The following is a 24,978-nucleotide window of genomic DNA, read 5'->3' as shown; positions in this document are numbered from 1 at the left end:
CATCTTTAATTGGACTGGAGATTGTTGGGAAACACAGACCAGAGCATTGTGTAGAGACAGAGAAACATGGTGCCCTTAATAATTCTTGGAATAGGTGCATTAATAACTGCAATTACTGCTGAAGCTGTTCGGATCGCTCGTTGTTCTAATGGTTCAGATAGTGATTACGTTCCTTCTTCTAGTTCGGACAGTGATTCTTCTGAAGGTTTCATCTATTGCTTCACTCGCCCAGACGGGACATTAAAAATCGGCAGGACCAACAGGCCTATAGTACTAGACAGACTTAATGAGCACAGGAGACATGGCAGCATACAACAAGGCTGTGACATTAACGTCTACAGATGCGAGGATCCAACGCTGGCGGAGACGAGGATCCTCAACGATCCTACGATTCTGAACGCGCGACTGCGGAATGCAAACCAGCAGCGCAGCACGGAGTTGCTGGACAACCGGATGGTCAACATGGCTTATCTCCAAGGTGTCATCCAACGTGACGTTGAGATTGTAAATAATGGAGGATCGGTGCGACTGCAAAGATTTATTTTAAATCCTCAAGACCGCATTGTCCCTCATGTGCGCGATGTTTTTAAGGCAAGGTTATAATAGTTTTGTTTTTTTCATTATAGTTTAGTTTTAGTTAGTTTTGACATATTCTTTTCTAATTCAGTTAGTTTTAGTTAGTTTTTAGAGCGGGTTTGCTAGTTTTTATTTAGTTTTTATTTTGGTGAAAATGCTTAGTTTTAGTTTAGTTTTAGTTTTTTTCGTACTTTGGTTTAGAGTTAGCGTGGCTACATGCTGCCGTACGGTGTTGAAAACTGTCGTAAAACTTGTTGGAGAAATGAGGAAATTAATCTAATGAATTTAAAAGGATTATAATATAAATATCCGAAAGGCATATACATATTGATAAAAAACTAAAACTAAGCGTATTTTGTCTATAATTTCAGTTAGTTTTGAGGACACACAATACAGTTTCAGTTTAGTTATCGTTTTTTAATTTATTTTTAGTTTTTATTAGTTTCAGTTAACTATTATAACCTTGCAGTAAGGGTGTTAAAACTCTTCATTTCAAATGACACATAGGGGGGGGGGGGGCATTAGAACTGGTCCACAGATGATTAGCTTTGTTTACCAGTACTGTATGATCCTAGATGACAATTTCTATGCATTTGATGTATTACCATGTGTTGTTCTTGCTTATACATGACTACATGACTGCCTGCCTAAATATGTCCCAAACCGCCCCCTAAGGTCTTCCACTGCTGGCCTGCTCGCTTTGCCTAAAAAAATGGCAACTAAAAAATACGGGGAAGCAGCTTTTTGCTTCTACGGGCCGTCGGCATGGAACAAACTCCCACTGTACCTTCGTCAGGCAGCCTCTGTAGACATTTTTAAAGCTCAGCTCAAGACCCACTTCTACAACATTGCTTTTAATTGATCTTTTATTTTTTGTTATTCATGTCCTCACTGTATTGCATTACTGCTTGTTTTTTAATGTCGTTGCCTTGCTGGTTTTATCGTCTTAGCAGATTTTATATTGACCTGTACTTTCCTTGAACTGTACCCATTGTATCATGTTTTTCTTCTTCCTCTCTTATCTTATTTATTACTTATTTAAATGACTACTGCTCAGTTCATTACTACTGTAATTAATGTATCCTCCTTGCTGACATGTTTGCACTATTGGTGAGATGCGAAAATACTTTTCGCTGTGCTGTACTTGTACTGTACATTGACAATAAATTTAATCTCATCTCATCTCATCTCATTGTACAAACTCAACTGTAAATTAATCACTCTGTTCAAACTTTAACGTGTTCAGCTTACTGTGGAATCGTGCGTTCTCTTTGGGTAATTGAAATGTTTAGATTTCGAGGTAGAACACTTTAAAGACTACTGTCAAAAGGACAAAGTACACTGTACTTTAATAATCTCCAATAAAAGCCTTTTGACCACTGATATTCACCGTTTGACGAGGACAGTCAATAAAAATGAACAAATACTTGATTACAGTATCCCATAATAAGTTTGTTTTATGCATGAACCTTAGGCGCCGGACAGACTCACAATTCATACACTGCATCTTCTTTCCTTTTTCTTTTTTTTCTCCATTCCTTTATGATTTCTTACTTTTAATCAATGCTAAATATCTCTGTATTCCAATATTCCGGTAATCATTGCCATAGCGTGTTTATTTCAGTATGGGCCTCCCTGCAGTCTCTCTACTTCCACCAGGGCTGGCTCTAGGGGGGGACAGGGGTGTACAGACCCCACCCAAATGTGAGTGACGGTGCGTCCTGCCCAGGGGGGCAGTCAGCCAGATATTTCGTGAAGCCTCATTTGAAATCGGTAGTTCATATAATGGCCTGTTGTGGTCTGGCGCTGGACTGGACCCAAAAAGCCCCATAGCTCCATAGAGGCCCATGTATTTTGGCCCAACTTCACCTAGACTGTATTACCTTAATAAACATGGTCATGAATACTTTCTTCTTCCAGTCACTAGTTTAAAGTCTCATTCCTAATGTCATAATATTCTTTTTGGAAAATTATGGTCCCATTAATTAAAAAAATGACCATAAAGAAAAAAAACCATCACGTATGTTCTGAGGGGCGTGGCTACCGTTACAGTCTATGATCGGGATTCCCCTCCCACTCGAGTCAAAATAAAAACCAACGGAGAAGAAGGGGGGAAGTCCCGCCTCGTTGTCTGGGCAGCCAATGGCCAGCTGGTCCAAAACGGAGCCAGCCAATGGCCAGCTGGTACCAAACGGATCTAGAAAGATGGCGACTTACAGTGCAGGAATAACAGGCTTCATTTTACGTCCATGTTAGACCCGGCGAACGCTTTGTCCATATTTTTTACAGTCTATGGTCCTGCCCAGCCGATCAAAAGTTATGGAGAATATATTTTAGCCAATATAAAACCTCAAAATATCAGTACCATTTATCATTTTTGATTGGGTGGGCTGCATTTTTTTTAGAGACATTTAAAGTAACCCATCTGCCATCAGTGCTGTTAACCAACAGGAAGTGGTGTGCACAGATATACTTTTTCATGTCAAGGACCCCCAAATTGACACTAATTAGCCCCGCGGACCCCCATTTGAATAGATATGCCAGGGACCCCCATGAGAGAAGATCTTTACGGCAGTGATTCTCAACTCATTTCATTTCAAGGACTCCCAGTTTAAAAATGGAAAAAGAACCACCGCTCATCCGCTGAATAAACTTCAGAGAGGTGATGGAGCCACAAAGGGAGCATGAGAAAAATAAAGGGAAGCTCCGCACACTCAGATCTGCACACAATCAATGTATTTATTTAGCAAGCTTTCGGTCTTGCCTGAAGAAGGTCAGTAGACCCGAAGCTTGCCAAATAAATACATTGATTGTGCAACAGATCTGAGTGTGCGGAGCTTCCCTTTATTATTTCTCAAGGACCCCCAGTTTGACATGCATTACGGGCCCCCATTTAATGGCATTTCTATTCCTGAGACGGGTCCATTTGGTTCCATTTCTACACTCTCAGAGTTAAAAGAACATTGATTTTACGATATAAATTGGGGTCTCATTGTACACTCTCAAGTTACAGACCGATAAGGGTCCATTTGGTTCCAAACCATCATGTAGCTCCCTCAAGGACCCCTAGGGGTCCCCGGACCTAACTTTGGGAACCACTGCATGCACTATAGACCAGGGTTTCTCAAATATGTAAAATTGCAGTCTTTATTGTTATGTGTATCTGTCTGTTGTGTTGTAGTCTGTTGTTGTTGTTGTTGTTGTTGTTGTTGTTGTGCATGGTGTGCCACGGTAGCAGAATGACTGAACCCAAAATGCTGAGCTACAAGCGAAGTAGTTTCAAAAACTGTTTTATTAAAGCAGAATGGCAGCTTAGCTTACAATCAAAAGCAGAAATAAAGCAAGCCTTAAATCAGGGAAGCCCAAAAGGTCAAAACCTTTCAAAAGTATATACAAATCAAATCAAATCCAAAAGGCAAAAACTAAACTAAACCAAATCCAAAAATAAACAAAGCACAAGGAAGTCCAGAAAATGCAAAACCTTACAGAACGAGAACGAGGAAAAATCAAAGAACGACTGACATAGAAACATAGTTTTTTCAGGATGCAGAATACATTTTTAGAAACTGATCTCAGGTCAGAATGGGTTGATGGAAAAAGGGTTCACAGGTTTGTAATATGGGAAGCATTGCAGGGCTGATGAGGGCGTTGGAGACAGGTGTGCAGCAGAGTGGTGGAACGGAATGAGGGAGTGGCCAGGGTGGAGACATGGTCGACCATGACATGGTGATGTTTACAGTTGTTTTTAGCCTTATCAGGCTTTATTGTGTCTTTAGCCTCATTGTACCGGTGTGATTTTGGAGCGGCGCTGCTACGTAGCAGCTCCAAGGAGCAGCTTTGTCAGTCCGTACGTACGTACGTCCGTCCATCTGTCCGTCCGTCCGAGCATGTAATTTCTGTTTGTACCATAACCCATTGATCCACAGCTGCTGCTGATTGACTCCTGATTGACACACACACACACACACACACACACACACACACACACACACACACACACACACACACACACACACACACACACACACACACAGGTCAGTTCACACCTTGGTGTGATTTGTTTAATAAAATATAAAATCAATCGATTAATCAAAACAGTTAGTATATCTTCATTCTCCTTCCCCTTCTACAAGCTAATTAAACATTGCCCGGAATAGTATGTCGAGTTTAAAAGTGTACTTGTACTGTTTTAGTTTGCTTTGTAAACAGTACTATAATGCGCTCATGACAGGGTTAAGAGTCTTTGCTCAGGCCAGGCGACACTTAAAGCTGTGTGTGTGTGTGTGTGTGTGTGTGTGTGTGTGTGTGTGTGTGTGTGTGTGTGTGTGTGTGTGTGTGTGTGTGTGTGTGTGTGTGTGTGTGTGTGTGTGTGTGTGTGTGTGTGTGTGGACCTGCAGGGGCCTTCCGCTCTCTCTGTATACGCATTCCTCAGCCGTCCTCATCTACACACACACACACACACACACACACACACACACACACACACACACACACACACACACACACACACACACACACACACACCCCTTCCCACCTCCCTAGAAGGACGCCTGGACAATGCTCCAGGCGTCCCTGACTCCTTATCCGTCCTGCCGGGCTGCAGAGCCCTCTCACGCTGTGCACTGACCTCCACCTTCCCCCCCTAGCTCCAGCAGTCAGGATCGCAATGCGTGTTCCACACACTGCAGTCCACCTCACCCCCTCCAACCCCCCCTATAAGCAGTGGTTCTCAACCAGTGGTCCGGGGACCACCAGTGGTCCTTGAGGGGGTTCCAGGTGGTCCCCCTATAGCTAAATGATGGCGAGTTGGTTAGCCAAATGGACACATATAGATCTTTAACTCTTGAGAGTGTAAACAGTTTACACTCTCAAGGGTTAATTGCTTTGTTAAACATCCACATTAGGCTACTTAATTTACAAGAATTGTCTACACAATTCTCTAATTGTCTACACAATTAGAGAATTGTTATTTTAATCAACATTTGCATGGTGTCTCTCCTATAATGGCACCACATCAATACAGCATGGACATGTGGACAGAATCGTATCCGACGATGACAAAATATGATTTAGTTTTGGGTCTGAGAGGCTAAATGTGGTGGTCCGTGGCTCAAAGGGACGAATAAATAATGGACCTTGAAATGAAAAGGATTGAAAACCACTGCCCTGGCTAGTGGCTATAGCACTCCACTTTCTTATCCGTTTGTGTCGGCTATTGTTTGACAGAAATGTTGGATTAACTTTGATAGGTCTACTTGTTCACATGTTAGTCAGATATAACATTATGTTTGACTGAACACAGAGGACCCATATGACAGGACTGGCATATTAACAATGCATTATTTATCAATATATAGCAATGCCAATAATATAATTATGAAAAATAACTTGGTATACTTTTGGAATATAGGCCTTCTGTGAAGTGTTTTGAAAGCACTTTAACTTGGAAAGCACTTTTCCAAGTTAAAGATTTGGCAGAGCAATTATTACTGACTGCTATAGGAGAATAACTATGATTATTACTTTATACTATGCTGTAGGAGAGTAACTATGATTATTACTGTCTGTGCTGTAGGAGAATAACTATGATTATTACTTTATACTATGCTGTAGGAGAGTAACTATGATTATTACTGACTGTAGGAGAATAACTATGATTATTACTGACTGTAGGAGAATAACTATGATTATTACTGTCTGTGCTGCAGGAGAGTAACTATGAGGGGAGCCTGCGGGACTGTGTACTAAACATTGGACATTGTGGTGTCTTGTCTTAAAGTCACAAGGTGTTTCTGAGAAATAGTCTGATCTTCTGTAAAGCACGGGTTTTTTTTATAGTACCACCCTTTAGGCGCACACACACACACACACACACACACACACACACACACACACACACACACACACACACACACACACACACACACACACACACACACACACACACACACACACACACACACATTGGTAATGATTACTTATGCCTGTTATGGCAGTGGTGTCAGATTACATACATGTATACATAGGGGCATTATCTTTACTCCACCCGACACACTGTGCAAGCATATGACGTCATAACATATGCCGCTAACTAAGGGACATACGAATAGCACCTGACTGATAACATTACTTGCACGCTCTGCTTGTGCAAGTAACTGTGTGAACTCTATAGATTAGAGTCCATGTAAGCAATGACCATCTCTTGTTACTCTCTGTACTCCTGACAGTATAAAAGATGTGTGGGACATGTGTGCTGATATTATAGATCTTTATTTGTCATTGCACCATGTAGGCTACAACGAATTTAAACGTGCATCATATCACAAAACAACATAAAGCTAAAACGAAACACACATGACTTCCTGTTATTGCACAACCCCGGCATATATATTGCACAAACATGTAATTGTAGCTGTTATTGCACAACAAACCCTTATTGCGCGTAAGACAGCAGAAAAGAACAAAACATGTGTCACAGCAACAGATCATTTCTTAGCAGCATTGAGTGCAACTACCGCTGTGGGATAGTAGCCGTTACTGAATCTGTTGGTCCCTGACTTGATCACTCTGTGCCGTCTGCCTGATGGCAGCAGTTCAAACAGTGAGTGAGCAGGGTGGGAAGTGTCTTTCATAATGTTCAGAGTTTTTTTTTTTAAGACAGCGGTCTCTGTGTAGTTCTTCCAGTGTGGGGAGAGGGCAGCCAACGATCTTCTGTGCTGTATTTATGACCCCCCCCTGGAGCTTTTACCAGGGGAAAGCTCTGAGAAAGGAAAGGTAGCCTACTATGTTTACCCAGGGTAACTGGACTATAAGCTCAAGAACTTGTTTACAGCCAGGCCCTGCTCATAGAAACATTTCATGGTAGGGGTTCAATGCCTTGCTCAAAGGGCACTTCAGCGGTGGTCATTTTAACGTGCCGGTCCGGGGATACGAACTATAGCGACCTTCACGATATCAAGACCGCTCCGCAAACCGTTCGGCCACCACCGCTGCCTCATAGTTTCACCGCTGAGACACTATAGTCTCTCTCCGGTGTGATGACATTATACAATAAAATAATGTTTGAAAATAAAGTTTGAATCGTTGATGGTTGAGTCCTCGTCTTCTTAATGTGTTTATTTACTTATAGTAACATCGAAAGCTGCCATTACATATAACTAACTCAAGTTTTCAGATAAATGTTGTGGAGTAAAAGGATTGAAAATCGTAAATGCTGTGCTGTGCTGTGCTGTGCTGTGCTGTGCTGTGCTGTGCTGTGCTGTGCTGTGCTGTGCTGTGCTGTGCTGTGCTGTGCTCTGAACTGCATTGTACTTGCAGTGTACTGTGCTCTGTACTGAACTTTGATTATGTACTTGATATATTTAAATGTCCTTTGGTTTGGAGACCCCTGGGGACCCCACTTTGGGAACCACTGACACGGAGAACACACACGGAGAACACCAAGGCAGAGGCGAGGCGACAGACATCAGCCTGGTGTAAGAGATGGTCAGGAAAAAAACCATACAGTCATGATTGAATGCAACGTAATTACAATCTGCCATCAGGACGACACACGCACATCAAAAGGAAACAAGTCCCCGGCAAATAGCAACCACCTGTTTCACCATAGCAACCGTCCTGGCTGCTGCGCCATAGCCACGCCTCCCCCCCTTTCCTGATTGGTCGACGTGTGATGGCTCAGAACTTTTTGTGGGGTTGGTTAACTAACTCACTACACTGGACTTGGTGGAGAGAGAGAGAGAGAGAGAGAGAGAGAGAGGAGTCATCCCCATCATACTGAAATACAGTAAATGTTGGTATGTGAAACACTGATTATTATTATTATGACACACTTATTCCTTCAGAAGAAAGTGTGATTTGTCTCAGTGCACAGTATGCAGCTAAAGGATTATGTTTTATACTGATATTTATATAGCGTAACCTTATGATATTCTTCAGAGCATATTATTGCCAGACTTTTGCACTCTGCATGCAGGCCTGCATGCATGCGCTTGTCGAGTGAGGCTTTCCTCCCTCCAGACATAAGCCACTTGTTATGTAGTTGTGGAACTGGAATTATAGCCCCCTCTCTCTCTCTCTCTCTCTCTCTCTCTCTCTCTCTCTCAAGCTGCCTAAGGTCTGAGCATGCGAGAGAATTGTTTTCAGTTCAGCTGGAACATAAATAAGCTGGACGTGTGTGTGTGTGTGTGTGTGTGTGTGTGTGTGTGTGTGTGTGTGTGTGTGTGTGTGTGAACAGTGTGAACAGTGTGCAAGGGGGAAGAAAATTAACATCAAAGGTAAGCATGTCTTGTTTGTGTTCATGTCTTGTTAATTGTTAACATCTGTGTATACAACTAACATAAACCTGACTGTTTCACCATTGTGACGGCGTTAAATATAAAACCTGTTGAGTTTACTAAGTCATGTATTTCACTAAAACATCATGAATGTACAAGCTCTATGCTACATGCAGTCTATAGCAATACTACATCGTAAAGGATTTACTTATTTGTTGTAATTTAAACTATAAATACATAGTATATAATACAGTAGAAATATATTAAAATGCATAAAGACCTACTCTCGCTCTTTATCTTTTTGAACTTATGGGCGACCGTAAAGCATCTCTTGACAACTGAAAGAAAAGCGGGTGCTGTCTTCTCTCATCTCATATCGAGTCACTGAGCGTACAGTACCACAATTAACCCATTCTGACCTGAGATCAGATTCATACGAGGTTTCCGCCGGACACACACTGGTCTGATGAACCCATTCTGACCTGAGATCAGATTCTAAAAATGTCAGTCGCTCTTCGATTTTTCAAAAATAGCAGACCTACAAGCTCGTATCGCGCCACTCGGTGGCGCGATATGAGCTTGTAGATCTGCTATTTTTAAATAGCTAAAGCATAACATGATGCTGACACCAAAATGGGTGCCCGTTCAGAATGGGTTAAACTGCACTTGATTCAATCTACAGTAAGTTGAGTTTCCTGCCACTCCCCAGCCATACTACAGTCTATACTACAGTGGTTAATCTGGCTATACTGTACCTCTAGACTACAGCACAGCCATATCAGACATTTATGAGCAATACTATGCCTGTGAATATGACATACGTCTTACATGATCTTGGGTGATATTATAGGCTTCTTCCACACCACAGGCAACGGACACCGCTGTGTGTACCATGTATATCCTGCTGTTTCTCAGTTATTAAGCCAGGTTCAAACGGTGTCCTTCTGCTGCTTAAACGGGCAGTAAAGTATACCATGTATCCTGCTGTATGTCAGATATTAAGCCAGATTCAAACGGTGTCCTTCTGCTGCTTAAACGGGCAGTAAAGTATACCATGTATCCTGCTGTTTCTCAGTTATTAAGCCAGGTTCAAACGGTGTCCTTCTGCTGCTTAAACGGGCAGTAAAGTATACCATGTATCCTGCTGTTTCTCAGTTATTAAGCCAGATTCAAACGGTGTCCTTCTGCTGCTTAAACGGGCAGTAAAGTAAAAGAGCAAATCCTGGTCCGGACCATAAGACTCATTGTCTACAAAATACAAATAAAAGCATCCAGGGCAGATCAACTGAAAAGCAGTCATTATATAGGCTTGAGGGTAGGTGATAATTGCGGTGGCAAAGTGGTCCCTCGTCTCGCCTCGCCTCGTCTCTCGTCTCTCGTCTAACCAACGCCGGCAGAACGGAGCTGTCAAAGGGACCCCGGCAACTATAACGGTCACATGCACGGCTGAACTGTTTGCCCAGAAATAGGCCTGGCCGGTTACAGCTGTTTCCCCATGTTGTTCTCGCTGCCTGCCAGAGGGGTCGTCCTGGATATAAATAGACACACACTAATATCCTGAGTGTTCCTTTAACTCGTCTTGAGCCTCCACAGGTCCCCGCTCTTCAGGGTTTCATGGTGACACTCAGGGTCTTTTGCTGTGTGTGTATATATGCTCGGATAATTGCGTTTAAATCATGTTTGGCACTGTAAGTGGGTGGGCTGGGCAGTTCCCGTATAGTTACAAAACGAGACTGTATACGTATATGTATACAGTACACACACAAACAGCTGCTGCCGACAGAGCACACAATAGACTTGCATAGGAAGTCAAACGGTCTAAATGGCTCTTTATTTCTCATTTCCCTTTTTTATTTTTATTTTAGGGTCACCAACAGGAACTGTCAGCAACAGCGCCACACACCACCGCGGGCCATGCTGGTGGTAGTGGTGACAGAGAAGAGGAGGGCCATGGTGGTGGTGGTGGTGGTGGTGGCAGAGGAGAGGAATCTGGAGAATTTGAGGTGAAGATGAAGACGATGATGATGATGGTGATGACGACGCATCGTTGTCCAAAGTTTGCGGTCATATTCCTGCTCCTGGCGCTGTCGGCTCTGCTCTTTCTGCTGCGCAACATCCACACCCTTCAGGTGAGAACTTGTGCCACTTTTTCATGGCATTTCATTTGTGAACGGCCAGGCAGGCAGCAAAGCAGAGCAAAGCAGAGCAAAGCAGAGCAAAGCAGGCCTGCATAACTCTATAAACATTCCGGGTTCCCTTCCCCATTTAAAGGGGTAGTTCACCCAATAAAACTACTCATTTTCTATCAAGTACACACCCCCACCACACACCTGCGACATACTAGCGTCATGTCCAGGGGGTGTACACATCAAGCTGCCTCATGGCTACAGAAACAGGAGATAGGCTCCTGCCCCTATGGGCCTCATGGCTACAGAAACAGGAGATAGGCTCCTGCCCCTATGGGCCTCATGGCTACAGAAACAGGAGATAGGCTCCTGCCCCTATGGGCCTCATGGCTACAGAAACAGGAGATAGGCTCCTGCCCTATGGGCCTCATGGCTACAGAAACAGGAGATAGGCTCCTGCCCCTATGGGCCTCATGGCTACAGAAACAGGAGATAGGCTCCTGCCCTATGGGCCTCATGGCTACAGAAACAGGAGATAGGCTCCTGCCCTATGGGCCTCATGGCTACAGAAACAGGAGATAGGCTCCTGCCCTATGGGCCTCATGGCTACAGAAACAGGAGATAGGCTCCTGCCCTATGGGCCTCATGGCTACAGAAACAGGAGATAGGCTCCTGCCCTATGGGCCTCATGGCTACAGAGTGAAATCACTGAATATACCTTTAAGAATTCAAACGGATAATTTGTATTGTCGCTCTCTTTCTCGCTATAATGTTTGTTCGGGCTCTCTCTCTCCTCCCTTCGAACCCTCCTCAGATCACGCGCCAGATCACGCTTCAAATCAACTTCAACACCGTCCTCCTCATCGAGGCTCCACCTCCTCCTCCTCCTCCTCTTCCTCCACAAGGCCTCGACGACAACAACAACACCCTCGGCAGCCTGTCGCTGTGGCGCTGCCCGGGACAGACGCTGTCGCCCCAGGACGCCCGGGAGGAACGCTCCCTCCTGGACGCCATCGCCTGGCCCGAGCATCCGCGCTTCCCCGCCGGCGTGTACCTGAGGCAGACCAGCGACCCCGCCCACAGCCACTTCACCATCCTCCCACCGGGGGGGGAGGGGGAGGAGGGGGGAGGTAGGGGGGGGCACCACCACGTGGTAGGGGGCGCTCTGCGGGCGCTCATCCAAATGAGAGACTTCCAGGGGCGGCCCAAGCGCTACGGCGGAGACGTCCTGCTCGCGCGGCTGCACGAGCCCACCCTCGGGGCCGGCGTGGCGGGCCAGGTTCGATTGATTGATTGATTGATTGATTGATTGATTGAATACTTTATTAGCGGTTTGCAGGGCAGGGGGCGGGGGGGGGGGAGGCACGGGAAAGTGTACAGTTCAATACAAGGTCAGCTAAGAGGATTTAATTTAAACCCATTTTGACCTGCAGATCAGATTCTAAAAATGTCTTCTACATTTCTGACAGTTTTCTGAAAAAGCTAATGTTTCTGTGTCGGTCGTTCTTCGATTTTTCAAAAATAGCAGACCTACAAGCTCATATAGCGCGCCACTCGGTGGCGCGCTATATGAGCTTGTAGATCTGCTATTTTTCAATAGCTAAAGCATAACATACTGTAATGCTAACACCAAAAGGCGTTAAGCCTATGGCTTGTTTCCATTGGCGGGGTCCTTTCATACTCAATTAATCAAAACGTTTAATGACATACAATATACAGTAACATCGTAAAAACGGTTAGAGATAAAAATAAAATAAAAACAGAATTTTACCCCTTCTGTTTGAGCCGAATCTGGGTTGGACGTGGTTTGTTGAACTTGTAGACCAGGCCCGTTGCAAATCTACAGTTGACTCAGTCGACTGAAATGTGTTTTGACAGGCCTTGATGTCGTTGTAATGGCAACATTTTACACTTTGTTTGCATGCTGAAAATAGCAGATCTACAAGCTCATCACAACGCAGTGCGAGATTCGTTTTTCTATTTTGTTTTAGTCAGTGAAAAAAAGGTAGTCGACGAACATTTTCCGTCTTAGTTTTTAGTCGACGAAACCAACACTATAGCTGTACTCCAGGGGTACTCAACTGGCGGACCGCGGTCCAGGACCGGACCGCGGACCACCTCTCTGCGGACCCTAGGCAAAAAAAAAAAAAAAAGAAAAGAAAAACCCTTTTTTTTGTTTTTTTCAGGTCAGGCCAGCAAAAAAAAACTCTCTCCTAAGCTCAGGCCAGGCCAGCCACAGTCAATTTCAATTCAGGCAGTGTTGCTGCAGCACAACTACATTGTGTGTCTTATGTTAATGGAGGGAAGAAGTTAATAATATAAATAACATCAGATGGTACATTTCTTATGTGAAATTGCTGCAAAGGCCCCCAAAATGTCCCCCAAAGGGCCCCCAAAATTCTGGTGCGCGCGCAGTGTGATTTGGATTTGGAGTTCCACTCCGGGCCTGCACTCTGCACCCCATTATTGGTTGGGTGGAAGGGGATCTGATTTGTATAAGCTTGGCCTGACCATACTAAACGGGCATAGAGCCCCCGCTCTCCGATGGACGCCGCGCATGGGACCGGACCTCGCTCTTATTCAAAAACATATTTGTGGACCGTCATCATTTCTAGTTGAGGACCCCTGTTATACTCTGTCCTCTCTGCAGTGGTGGAAAGTAACTAAGTACTGTACTTAAGTACAATTTTGAGGTATTTGTGCTTTACTTGAGTATTTCCAATTTCCAGTACTTTTACTTCTACTCCACTACATCTCAGAGCCAACATTTGTACTTTTACTCCACTACAATTATTTGAAAACTTTAGTTACTTTAGTTACTTTGGCGATTTAAATTTTGATTAGAAAACATAAATTAACAACTTCAACCCAATACATTTTGGCCATTTGAAAATAGCCGATCTACCAGCTCACAATGCGTCGCAACGCGACGCATTGTGAGCTTGTAGATCGGCTATTTTCAATAGACTTTGTACACATTTTGAACTTGTGAAGTAGGACATTCTGCAATATGAGTACTTTTACTTTTAGTACTTTAAGTACATTTTGATGCCGATACTTTTGCACTTTTACTCAAGTACATTTTCAATTCCGTACTTTTACTTGTAAAAGGAGTAGTTCTAAATTGCAGTATTGGTACTTTTACTTAAGTAAAACAATTGAGTACTTTTTCCACCACTGTCCTCTCTGTACCCCAGGTGGTGGACCACCTGAACGGCTCCTACTCCGCCGTGTTGCCCCTGCCGTGGGCGGGCCGCGCGCGCCTGGAGGTGACGCTGGTCCACCCCAGCGAGGCGGTGAGCGTGCTGCGGCGGCTGACCCGCGAGCAGCCGGACCGGGTCTTCTTCCAGAGCACCTTCGTCTCGGGCTCGCTCTCCGAGACCACGGTGTGCAACGTGTGCCTGGCGCCCAGCCGGCAGCAGCCGCGGCTCTGCAACTACACGGACCCCCGCGCGGGCGAGCCCTGGTACTGCTACCAGCCCAGGACGCTGGGCTGTGACGCGCGCGCCACCCACGCCAAGGGAGGCTTCACCCAGAACATCAGAGCCAACGAGCAGACGCTCTTTCAGAGGTAAGCCGTCGGATCGACGCAGGCAGGCACTGCACCTTTAGCGCACGGCCGCGGACAGAGGAAGCTGACGCCCGACGTCACGTCATTCCGGCTTTTTAGACGGCTGGTGGATGGAAAAGAAAGCTCCACCTCCCGCGGCTGACTGACGCGACGGACAGATTCCACGGAAACGCTCTCCTCCTCCTCCGCGTCAGTCAGCCGCGGGAGGTGGAGCTTTCTTTTCCATCCACCAGCTGTCTAAAAAGCCGGAATGTCCGCGGCTGTGCGCTAAGGTGTGCCTGAGCCCATTAAGGGGCCGGGGAAAACAAGAGTTCTTGTTTTCTCGGGTTATTTTCCTCTTCTTGTGGTGCAGAAAAAAGTTAAAGTATACCGATGCTAATCTGTAGGAGAAACACTCAAGTTACAAGTACAAGTCTGCTTAATCAAAGATTACTTCAGTACAAAAGTATTGGCATAAAAATATACCAAGTTCCAAAAGTAAATATGCAAAATGGGGATCTGATTGGGCATTAGTCGCAAAATGTCCCATTTCACAAGTTTTCAATAAAGAAAATCTTTTGTAAATAGCATCTCGACAAGCTCACAATGTGATTGATTGATTGTGTAGCTGGCCCAGCAATGGGTATTTTCTAATATTCTATTTTATTGCTTACCTTTCTGAAAATGTATAATATGTGAACATTGTATGTATGTTTATTTGGTATTTGTATGCCGTGTGTGGGTGCCTGGTCCTTTATTGCTGTTCATTATGACCTAGAAGGGCATGTAGGATTAGAGTGAGCCAGCATTGATTGCACCTGTGAGCTGAACTCAGTCACAACAAGCTGAGTTTCAGTGTAGTGGTGCAAGGAGCTCTTGAATTCCCACGTCTAAAAAGAGTGTCCTTAAATAAAGAATATAAGAGAAGATAACGTAGCTCTCCTAAAATAATCTGCAGAAGGCGCTATGTTACATGTTGTTGGTTTCTTTGTTGGTTTAACAGTGTTGTAATTCTGTTCAGTTGGACCTTTTGTTATTCTGCTGGATAGGAGCGGTTATATATTGATTGATTGCTACAACATTTGTCTAATGTAGTGGAGTAGAGACTGTAAAAGTAGGCCTATACTGAAAATTGGGGAAAGGAATACCTCAAAATAGTACTTAAGTATAGGCTACAGTACTTGAGTACAATCATGTATACTTGGTTACTTTGCATCTCTGGTTTTTCTCAATACTAGTAATGATGAATTGCATTTTTATGGCGCTTTTCTATGCACTACGTGCCTACTCAAAGCGCTTACAATGGTTCATTCATTAATTCATACATTGGGAGGTGAAGCGGCGAACAGTCGACGCCAGCGTCCTCACTTCCCACCCCCAATCCAACCCTTGATGCTGAGTGTCAAGCATGGAGGCACTGGGTCCCATTATTTAGAGTCTTTGGTGTGACCCGGCCGGGGATCGAACCCCCGACCTCCCAGTCTCAGGGCGGACACTCTAAAGGCCTATTCATAGTCTGGATTTTCGGTGGTAAGGTGACCACCGCTCCGGTGGTGAGCTGACCACCGGAGCTGAAATAACGTTAAGCGGTGGTGAGTAAAAACAGAGAGAAGGGCTGGAGTGGTGGCGGTGGTTTGCTCTTCACCGCGGCTCAGTGACGTCATGTTGTAGTTCGGTGGTCACCTCAGTGACGTCATGTTGTAGTTCGGTGGTCACCTCAGTGACGTCATGTTGTAGTTCGGTGGTCACCTCAGTGACGTCATGTTGTAGTTCGGTGGTCACCTCAGTGACGTCATGTTGTAGTTCGGCGGTCACCTCAGTGACGTCATGTTGTAGTTCGGTGGTCACCTCAGTGACGTCATGTTGTAGTTCGGTGGTCACCCCACCACCGTAAATCCAGACTATGTATGAGCCTTAACCCATTCTGAACGGGCACCCATTTTGTTGTCTGCATCATGTTATGCTTTAGCTATTTAAAAATAGCAGATCTACAAGCTCATATCGCGCCACCGAGTGGCGCGATACGAGCTTGTAGGTCTGCTATTTTTGAAAAAATCGAAGAACGACTGACATTTTTTAGAATCTGATCTCAGGTCAGAATGGGTTCATCAGACCAGTGTGTGTCCGGCGGAAACCTCGTATGAATCTGATCTCAGGTCAGAATGGGCTAACCACAAGGCCACTGAGCTAGTAAATAGTGATTGCATGTTGTTGTGTGTATTTTCTCCTCAGTTTGATCAACATGAAAGTCCCAGTGAGAGCTTCAGGGCCTGACAGCGTCACAGTGTTGCCAGAGGAAACAGGTGAATGCACGAATAACCCATTCTGACCTGAGATCAGATTCATACGAGGTTTCCGCCGGACACACACTGGTCTGATGAACCCATTCTGACCTGAGATCAGATTCTAAAAATGTCGGTCGTTCTTCGATTTTTCAAAAAATAGCAGACCTACAAGCTCGTATCGCGCCACTCGGTGGCGCGATATGAGCTTGTAGATCTGCTATTTTTCAATAGCTAAAGCATAACATGATGCTGACACCAAAATGGGTGCCCGTTCAGAATGGGATAATAATCCAAATTACCAAATATACAAAGTAAGTAACTATAGTAACTGTATAGTTTTCAAATTAATGCAGTGGAGTGAAAAAAAAAATACAATATTTGCCTCTGAGATGTAGTGGAGTAGAATTAACTGAAAATGGGAAATATTCATATAAAGTTAAAAAAAAAAAGAAAAAAAAAAAAGATTTTTAAATTAAAGGACCTATAACATAAAATTCAACTTTTTCAATTTATTTTGTGTTTTTGGGGCTCCCATATGTGTTTTCTCTCCCCACAAATAACCAATCTTGAACAATCAGGCTTTCATGTCATATTATAGGTGCTTTAATGGAAATTGCTCTCAGGAACAGCTCAACTGATTTTGGTCTCATCGTGATGTCATCAATGTCACCCTACTTTGTATATTTCCTCCTTCTTCAGTCTTCAGTTTCAAATTTGCATTTCCACTTTGTTTACAATGTCCACCATTGTTGATTTTCCAAGCTGGCATGGAATGGAAACGAATCTGTTTTTTTCTAACATCAGTATTATAATGACTAAAATATAAAATAATCTGCATATCAGCACCCCCACCACCTCAGGACATTGTGGTACTGCAGCTAAAACTGCTTTCAAAGTCCAGAAAGAAATGACAAGGCCTGGTTATATCAGAGTGGTGATTGAGGCTCAAACCATTAGAAATAACTTTGATGGACACAGACAATATGATATTAAATATTAAAAGCAGTTTTAAAATGCATGTTATTTGCGCTTTAAGTATAGTACTTGAGTAAATGTAATTAGTTACTCTCTACCACTTAAATGAACGTTTTACTTCTCGTGTGTTCACAGTAGACAACTGCGGCAGCGTGCTGCCCCCTGGCGGAGCGTCTGGGTATTACTACCAGGGCGTGTGGAGAGCCCTGGGCGGCGGCAGCACAGTGCGCCAGTTCAACAACGCCTCCGCCATCACGCAGTGCCTGAGCAACAAGACCGTGCACCTGTACGGAGACTCCACCGCACGCCAGTGGTACGAGTACCTCACTGCATCTTTACCAGGTAGCCCTGTCACTGCGTCTTTACCAGGTAGCCTGTCACTGCGTCTTTACCAGGTAGCCTGTCACTGCGTCTTTACCAGGTAGCCTGTCACTGCGTCTTTACCAGGTAGCCTGTCACTGCGTCTTTACCAGGTAGCCTGTCACTGCGTCTTTACCAGGTAGCCTGTCACTGCGTCTTTACCAGGTAGCCTGTCACTGCGTCTTTACCAGGTAGCCTGTCACTGCGTCTTTACCAGGTAGCCTGTCACTGCGTCTTTACCAGGTAGTCTGTCACTGTGTCTTTACCAGGTAGCCTGTCACTGCGTCTTTACCAGGTAGCCTGTCACCTCACTGCGTCTTTACCAGGTAGTCTGTCACTGTGTCTTTACCAGGTAGCCTGTCACCTCACTGCGTCTTTACCAGGTAGCCTGTCACTGCGTCTTTACCAGGTAGCCTGTCACTGCGTCTTTACCAGGTAGCCTGTCACTGCGTCTTTACCAGGTAGTCTGTCACTGTGTCTTTACCAGGTAGCCTGTCACTGCGTCTTTACCAGGTAGCCTGTCACCTCACTGCGTCTTTACCAGGTAGTCTGTCACTGCGTCTTTACCAGGTAGCCTGTCACCTCACTGCGTCTTTACCAGGTAGCCTGTCACCTCACTGCGTCTTTACCAGGTAGCCTGTCACCTCACTGTGTCTTTACCAGGTAGCCTGTCACCTCACTGCGTCTTTACCAGGTAGTCTGTCACTGTGTCTTTACCAGGTAGCCTGTCACTGCGTCTTTACCAGGTAGCCTGTCACTGCGTCTTTACCAGGTAGCCTGTCACTGCGTCTTTACCAGGTAGCCTGTCACCTCACTGCGTCTTTACCAGGTAGCCTGTCACTGCGTCTTTACCAGGTAGCCTGTCACCTCACTGCGTCTTTACCAGGTAGCCTGTCACTGCGTCTTTACCAGGTAGCCTGTCACCTCACTGTGTCTTTACCAGGTAGTCTGTCACTGCGTCTTTACCAGGTAGCCTGTCACCTCACTGTGTCTTTACCAGGTAGCCTGTCACCTCACTGCGTCTTTACCAGGTAGCCTGTCACTGCGTCTTTACCAGGTAGCCTGTCACCTCACTGCGTCTTTACCAGGTAGCCTGTCACTGCGTCTTTACCAGGTAGCCTGTCACTGCATCTTTACCAGGTAGCCTGTCACCTCACTGTGTCTTTACCAGGTAGTCTGTCACCTCACTGCGTCTTTACCAGGTAGCCTGTCACCTCACTGCGTCTTTACCAGGTAGCCTGTCACCTCACTGCGTCTTTACCAGGTAGCCTGTCACCTCACTGCGTCTTTACCAGGTAGCCTGTCACCTCACTGCGTCTTTAACAGGCGGCTGTGGCTCAGGAGGTAGAGCAGGTCGTCCAATGATCCCTGGGTCGGCGGTTCGAACCCCGGCTCCTCCAGTCCACATGTCGAAGCGTCCTTGGGCAAGACACTGAACCCTACATTGCCTCCAATGAGTGGGTCGGTGTGAGCTCGCCACCATTGGTGTGTGAATGTGGGAAGTGAGGACGCTGGCGTCGACTGTTCGCCGCTTCACCTCCCAATGTATGAATGAATGAACCATTGTAAAGCGCTTTGAGCACTTGGAAAAGCGCTATAAAAATGCAATTCATTATTATTATTAGTCTGTCTAAGACTGTGTCTTTACCAGGTAGCCTGTCACCTCACTGCGTCTTTACCAGGTAGCCTGTCACCTCACTGCGTCTTTACCAGGTAGTCTGTCACTGCGTCTTTACCAGGTAGCCTGTCACCTCACTGTGTCTTTACCAGGTAGTCTGTCACCTCACTGCGTCTTTACCAGGTAGCCTGTCACCTCACTGCGTCTTTACCAGGTAGTCTGTCACTGTGTCTTTACCAGGTAGCCTGTCACCTCACTGTGTCTTTACCAGGTAGCCTGTCACCTCACTGTGTCTTTACCAGGTAGCCTGTCACCTCACTGTGTCTTTACCAGGTAGCCTGTCACCTCACTGTGTCTTTACCAGGTAGTCTGTCACCTCACTGCGTCTTTACCAGGTAGCCTGTCACCTCACTGCGTCTTTACCAGGTAGTCTGTCACTGCGTCTTTACCAGGTAGCCTGTCACCTCACTGTGTCTTTACCAGGTAGCCTGTCACTGCGTCTTTACCAGGTAGCCTGTCACCTCACTGTGTCTTTACCAGGTAGCCTGTCACCTCACTGCGTCTTTACCAGGTAGCCTGTCACCTCACTGCGTCTTTACCAGGTAGCCTGTCACCTCACTGCGTCTTTACCAGGTAGCCTGTCACCTCACTGCGTCTTTACCAGGTAGCCTGTCACTGCGTCTTTACCAGGTAGCCTGTCACTGCGTCTTTACCAGGTAGCCTGTCACTGCGTCTTTACCAGGTAGCCTGTCACTGCGTCTTTACCAGGTAGCCTGTCACCTCACTGCGTCTTTACCAGGTAGCCTGTCACCTCACTGCGTCTTTACCAGGTAGCCTGTCACCTCACTGCGTCTTTACCAGGTAGCCTGTCACTGCGTCTTTACCAGGTAGCCTGTCACCTCACTGCGTCTTTACCAGGTAGCCTGTCACCTCACTGCGTCTTTACCAGGTAGCCTGTCACCTCACTGCGTCTTTACCAGGTAGCCTGTCACCTCACTGCGTCTTTACCAGGTAGCCCTGTCACTGCGTCTTTACCAGGTAGCCTGTCACTGCGTCTTTACCAGGTAGCCTGTCACCTCACTGCGTCTTTACCAGGTAGCCTGTCACCTCACTGCGTCTTTACCAGGTAGCCTGTCACTGCGTCTTTACCAGGTAGCCTGTCACCTCACTGCGTCTTTACCAGGTAGCCTGTCACTGCGTCTTTACCAGGTAGCCTGTCACCTCACTGTGTCTTTACCAGGTAGCCTGTCACCTCACTGCGTCTTTACCAGGTAGCCTGTCACCTCACTGCGTCTTTACCAGGTAGCCTGTCACTGCGTCACAATCAATCAATCAACCAACCAACCAACCAACCAACCACTCCCCCCCCCCCCCCCTCCCTCCCCCCCTCCCAGACCTCAAGGAGATGGACCTGCACAGTCTGAAGCAGGCGGGCCCGTTCACGGCGGTGGACCCGGGCCACAACATCCTGGTGACGTACCGCTGCCACGGGCCGCCGCTCCGCTTCGCCGCCGTGCCCGCCGGCGAGCTGCGCTACGTGGCCAACGAGCTGGACGGCCTGGCGGGGGGTCCCGGCACCGTGGTGGTCCTCAGCGTCTGGTCGCACTTCAGCACCTTCCCCGTCGAGGTCTACATCCGACGGCTGCGGGGCATTCGCAGGTACGCCATATACGATACACGATACGGGCTGGGACCATATTATTAGGGTCCAGTGTTGTTTTTGGCAGCAATTTTTGATTTTAGTTTTAGTCATATAGTCTTTTGAATAGTTTTCCTTTAGTTTTAGTCACATTTTAGTCACCAGGAATGTCTTAGTGTTTAGTCTAGTTTTAGTCGACTAAATATCATAAGATTTTAGTCGACTTTAAATCTACAGATGATTTAGTCGACTAAAATGTATTTTGGCGGGCCTTGATGCTGTTGTAATGACTGATTTTACACTTGCTGAAAATAGCAGATCTACAAGCACACAACGCGTCGCGCTGCGACACGTTGTGGGCTTGTAGATCTGCTATTTTCAGCATGCAACCAAAGTGTAAAATGACTTCTACTGGATCTCGTGTCCACTATAGTCCCTTCCGAGCATTTTAGTCTAGTTTTTATTTGTCGACGAAATTGTCAGTATATTTAGTCTTAGTTTTAGTCATCGTAGCTTTAGTTTTAATTTAGTTTCCATTTAGTTTTCACCAGTGGAAAAAGGTAGTCGACGAACATTTTTCGTCTTAGTTTTAGTCGACGAAAACAACACTGGTAGGGTCGACCCCGATCCCAATCACGTGATCGCCGGGAATCGGGCGGCCGATCACGTCATTGTCTAATGATCAGAATCTGATCAGGAGAAGAAAAAAAACGTGATTGGGACATCCCTAGTAATAATAATAATAATAATAATAATCAATATTATATCCATTTGATGATATTAGACTGGATATTGTCAGTTTTTTTTAGATAATGTACTATTGTGATATGGCATAAGTGTTCTATAGAAAATATGGACGGGAACCACTTTTGGTGTTTTAACCCATTCTGACCTGAGATCAGATTCATACGAGGTTTCCACTGGACACCCACTGGTCTGATTAACCCATTCTGACCTGAGATCGGATTCTAGAAATGTCAGTCGCTCTTCGATTTTTCAAAAATAGCAGACCTACAAGCTCGTATCGCGCCACTCGGTGGCGCGATATGAGCTTGTAGATCTGCTATTTTTCAATAGCTAAAGCATAACATGATGCTAACACCAAAATGGGTGCCCGTTCAGAATGGGTTAAGCATGATGTTATATACTACTTTAGCAATTGAACAATAGCAGATCTACAAGCTCATATAGGTGCATTACATTCACCCATTCACACTACGAGCTTGTAGATCTGCTATTATTTGGGAAAATATCATAAAAATGTGGCGCAAATCTTTGAACATAACAATAGACATATCATAACATAACAGGGACAATGGAAACATTGGGTTTTTCAGAAAACTGTCTCAAATTTAGACGCATTTGCAGAATCGTCCTCAGGTCAAAATGGGTTTTAACCCATTTTAGACGGGAACCCCTTTTGGTGTTAGCATTACGTTATGCTTTAGCTATTGAAAAATACCAGATCTACAAGCTCGTAGCGCGCCACCGAGTGGCGCGCTACGAGCTTGTAGGTCTGCTATTTTTGAAAAATCGAAGAATGACTGACATAGAAACATAGTTTTTTTGCAGAAAAAACTGTCATTTTCAAAACTGTCATTTTTTAGAATCTGATCTCAGGTCAGAATGGGTTTTAATCTGATCTCAGGTCAGAATGGGTCTTAATCTGATCTCAGGTCAGAATGGGTTTTAATCTGACCTCAGGTCAGAATGGGTCTTAATCTTGACCTCAGGTCAGAATGGGTCTTAATCTAATCGTAACACCGTCCCCCATCTCTCCAGGTCGGTGGTGCGCCTCCTGGACCGGGCCCCTGGCACCCTGGTGGTGGTCCGCACGCCCAACCTCAAAGCGCTGACCCTCTACGAGACCCTGACCAACAGCGACTGGTACTCGCTGCAGCACCTCCGCGTGCTCCGGGCCATGTTCAGGGGCCTGAACATGACGACTCCCCCCAGCGGCCGAGGAGGGGTGGTCCTGGTGGACGCCTGGGAGATGACGCTGGCCCACAGCCTGCCTCACAGCCTGCACCCGCAGCCCCCCATCGTCAAGAACATGATGGACGTCCTCCTGTCCAGCGTCTGCCCGCGCGCCGCAGAGGTGACCGACTGTGTGTGATCTATAGGCTATGAGAAGAGGAAAGAGGTGACCGACTGTGTGTGATCTATAGGCTATGAGAAGAGGAAAGAGGTGACCGACTGTGTGTGATCTATGGCTATGAGAAGAGGAAAGAGGTGACCGACTGTGTGTGATCTATAGGCTATGAGAAGAGGAAAGAGGTGACCGACTGTGTGTGATCTATGGCTATGAGAAGAGGAAAGAGGTGACCGACTGTGTGTGATCTATGGCTATGAGAAGAGGAAAGAGGTGACCGACTGTGTGTGATCTATAGGCTATGAGAAGAGGAAAGAGGTGACCGACTGTGTGTGATCTATAGGCTATGAGAAGAGGAAAGAGGTGACCGACTGTGTGTGATCTATAGGCTATGAGAAGAGGAAAGAGGTGACCGACTGTGTGTGATCTATGGCTATGAGAAGAGGAAAGAGGTGACCGACTGTGTGTGATCTATGGCTATGAGAAGAGGAAAGAGGTGACCGACTGTGTGTGATCTATAGGCTATGAGAAGAGGAAAGAGGTGACCGACTGTGTGTGATCTATGGCTATGAGAAGAGGAAAGAGGTGACCGACTGTGTGTGATCTATAGGCTATGAGAAGAGGAAAGAGGTGACCGACTGTGTGTGATCTATGGCTATGAGAAGAGGAAAGAGGTGACCGACTGTGTGTGATCTATGGCTATGAGAAGAGGAAAGAGGTGACCGACTGTGTGTGATCTATGGCTATGAGAAGAGGAAAGAGGTGACCGACTGTGTGTGATCTATGGCTATGAGAAGAGGAAAGAGCACCACTTTGTTTCGGTTTGGCCGAGTTCATAGACTTATACCGCTATGTGGAGTATATATGCGGAAAGGGCCGTTTACGCCTGTGTTTTGTGGCCTTTTTTTTTTTTCTTTTTTTTCTCTCAAGTGGACAACGTACTTTTCTGAGAGAGTGGGTTCTTTTTTTTTCTAAAACATATTTTTTTATCCCACGATTTTGTAACCCATTTTTCACCCCTCATGTCAATCATCTAATGTGATCCTGGGCTCTACACACCCTCCACCAACCTAGTCCCCATATATGGGGGACAAGGCGCCCCGGCTGGCCAGGGGGAGGCAGTTTAGTGACCAGGATTACTGCATGTTTTTTGTGAGGGCATCTACCCTAGGGGACACGGGGAGAACATGTGAGGGTACCTACCCTAGGGGACACGGGGAGAACATGTGAGGGTACCTACCCTAGGGGACACGGGGAGCACATGCAAACTCCACACAGAAAGGCCCTTTCGCCAACCCCGCCTTCGGGTATGGGCACTGATGGCGCGGAGGAGGAAAGAGAGAGTATAGTTCTGAAGCACTTGTACCACCAAGTGAACGATGGTTTCAGTAATCTGCTGCACTATAGGCTACCCAGCGTTGTGGGAGTTCACAGTTTGCCTTTCTGTGATGCGGTTGGTCGATTACAACCACGGAGAAAAA

The 24,978-nt window shown here is 45.8% G+C and overlaps 1 protein-coding gene across 1 annotated transcript; it reads left to right on the top strand.

The window, feature by feature from the left end:
* Window positions 1-8,832: 8,832 nt before the first annotated feature.
* On the top strand, window positions 8,833-23,521 carry LOC310870486 (NXPE family member 3-like; the record flags this gene model as incomplete). The annotated part of the gene is made up of 9 exons (XM_083781719.1): window positions 8,833-8,852; window positions 10,730-10,797; window positions 10,840-10,981; window positions 11,793-12,257; window positions 14,176-14,549; window positions 16,761-16,831; window positions 17,924-18,130; window positions 21,161-21,425; window positions 23,188-23,521. Exons 3-9 carry the CDS (start codon window positions 10,862-10,864, stop codon window positions 23,519-23,521), a joined length of 1,836 nt encoding a protein of 611 aa, XP_083637845.1. The 5' UTR covers window positions 8,833-8,852; window positions 10,730-10,797; window positions 10,840-10,861.
* Between the last annotated feature and the right edge of the window lie 1,457 nt (window positions 23,522-24,978).

Source organism: Protomyctophum parallelum (genome assembly GCF_964188405.1).
Source record: "Protomyctophum parallelum genome assembly, chromosome: 14".
Lineage (NCBI taxonomy): Eukaryota > Metazoa > Chordata > Actinopteri > Myctophiformes > Myctophidae > Protomyctophum > Protomyctophum parallelum.
This window is presented reverse-complemented; position numbering and strand designations above follow the sequence as displayed.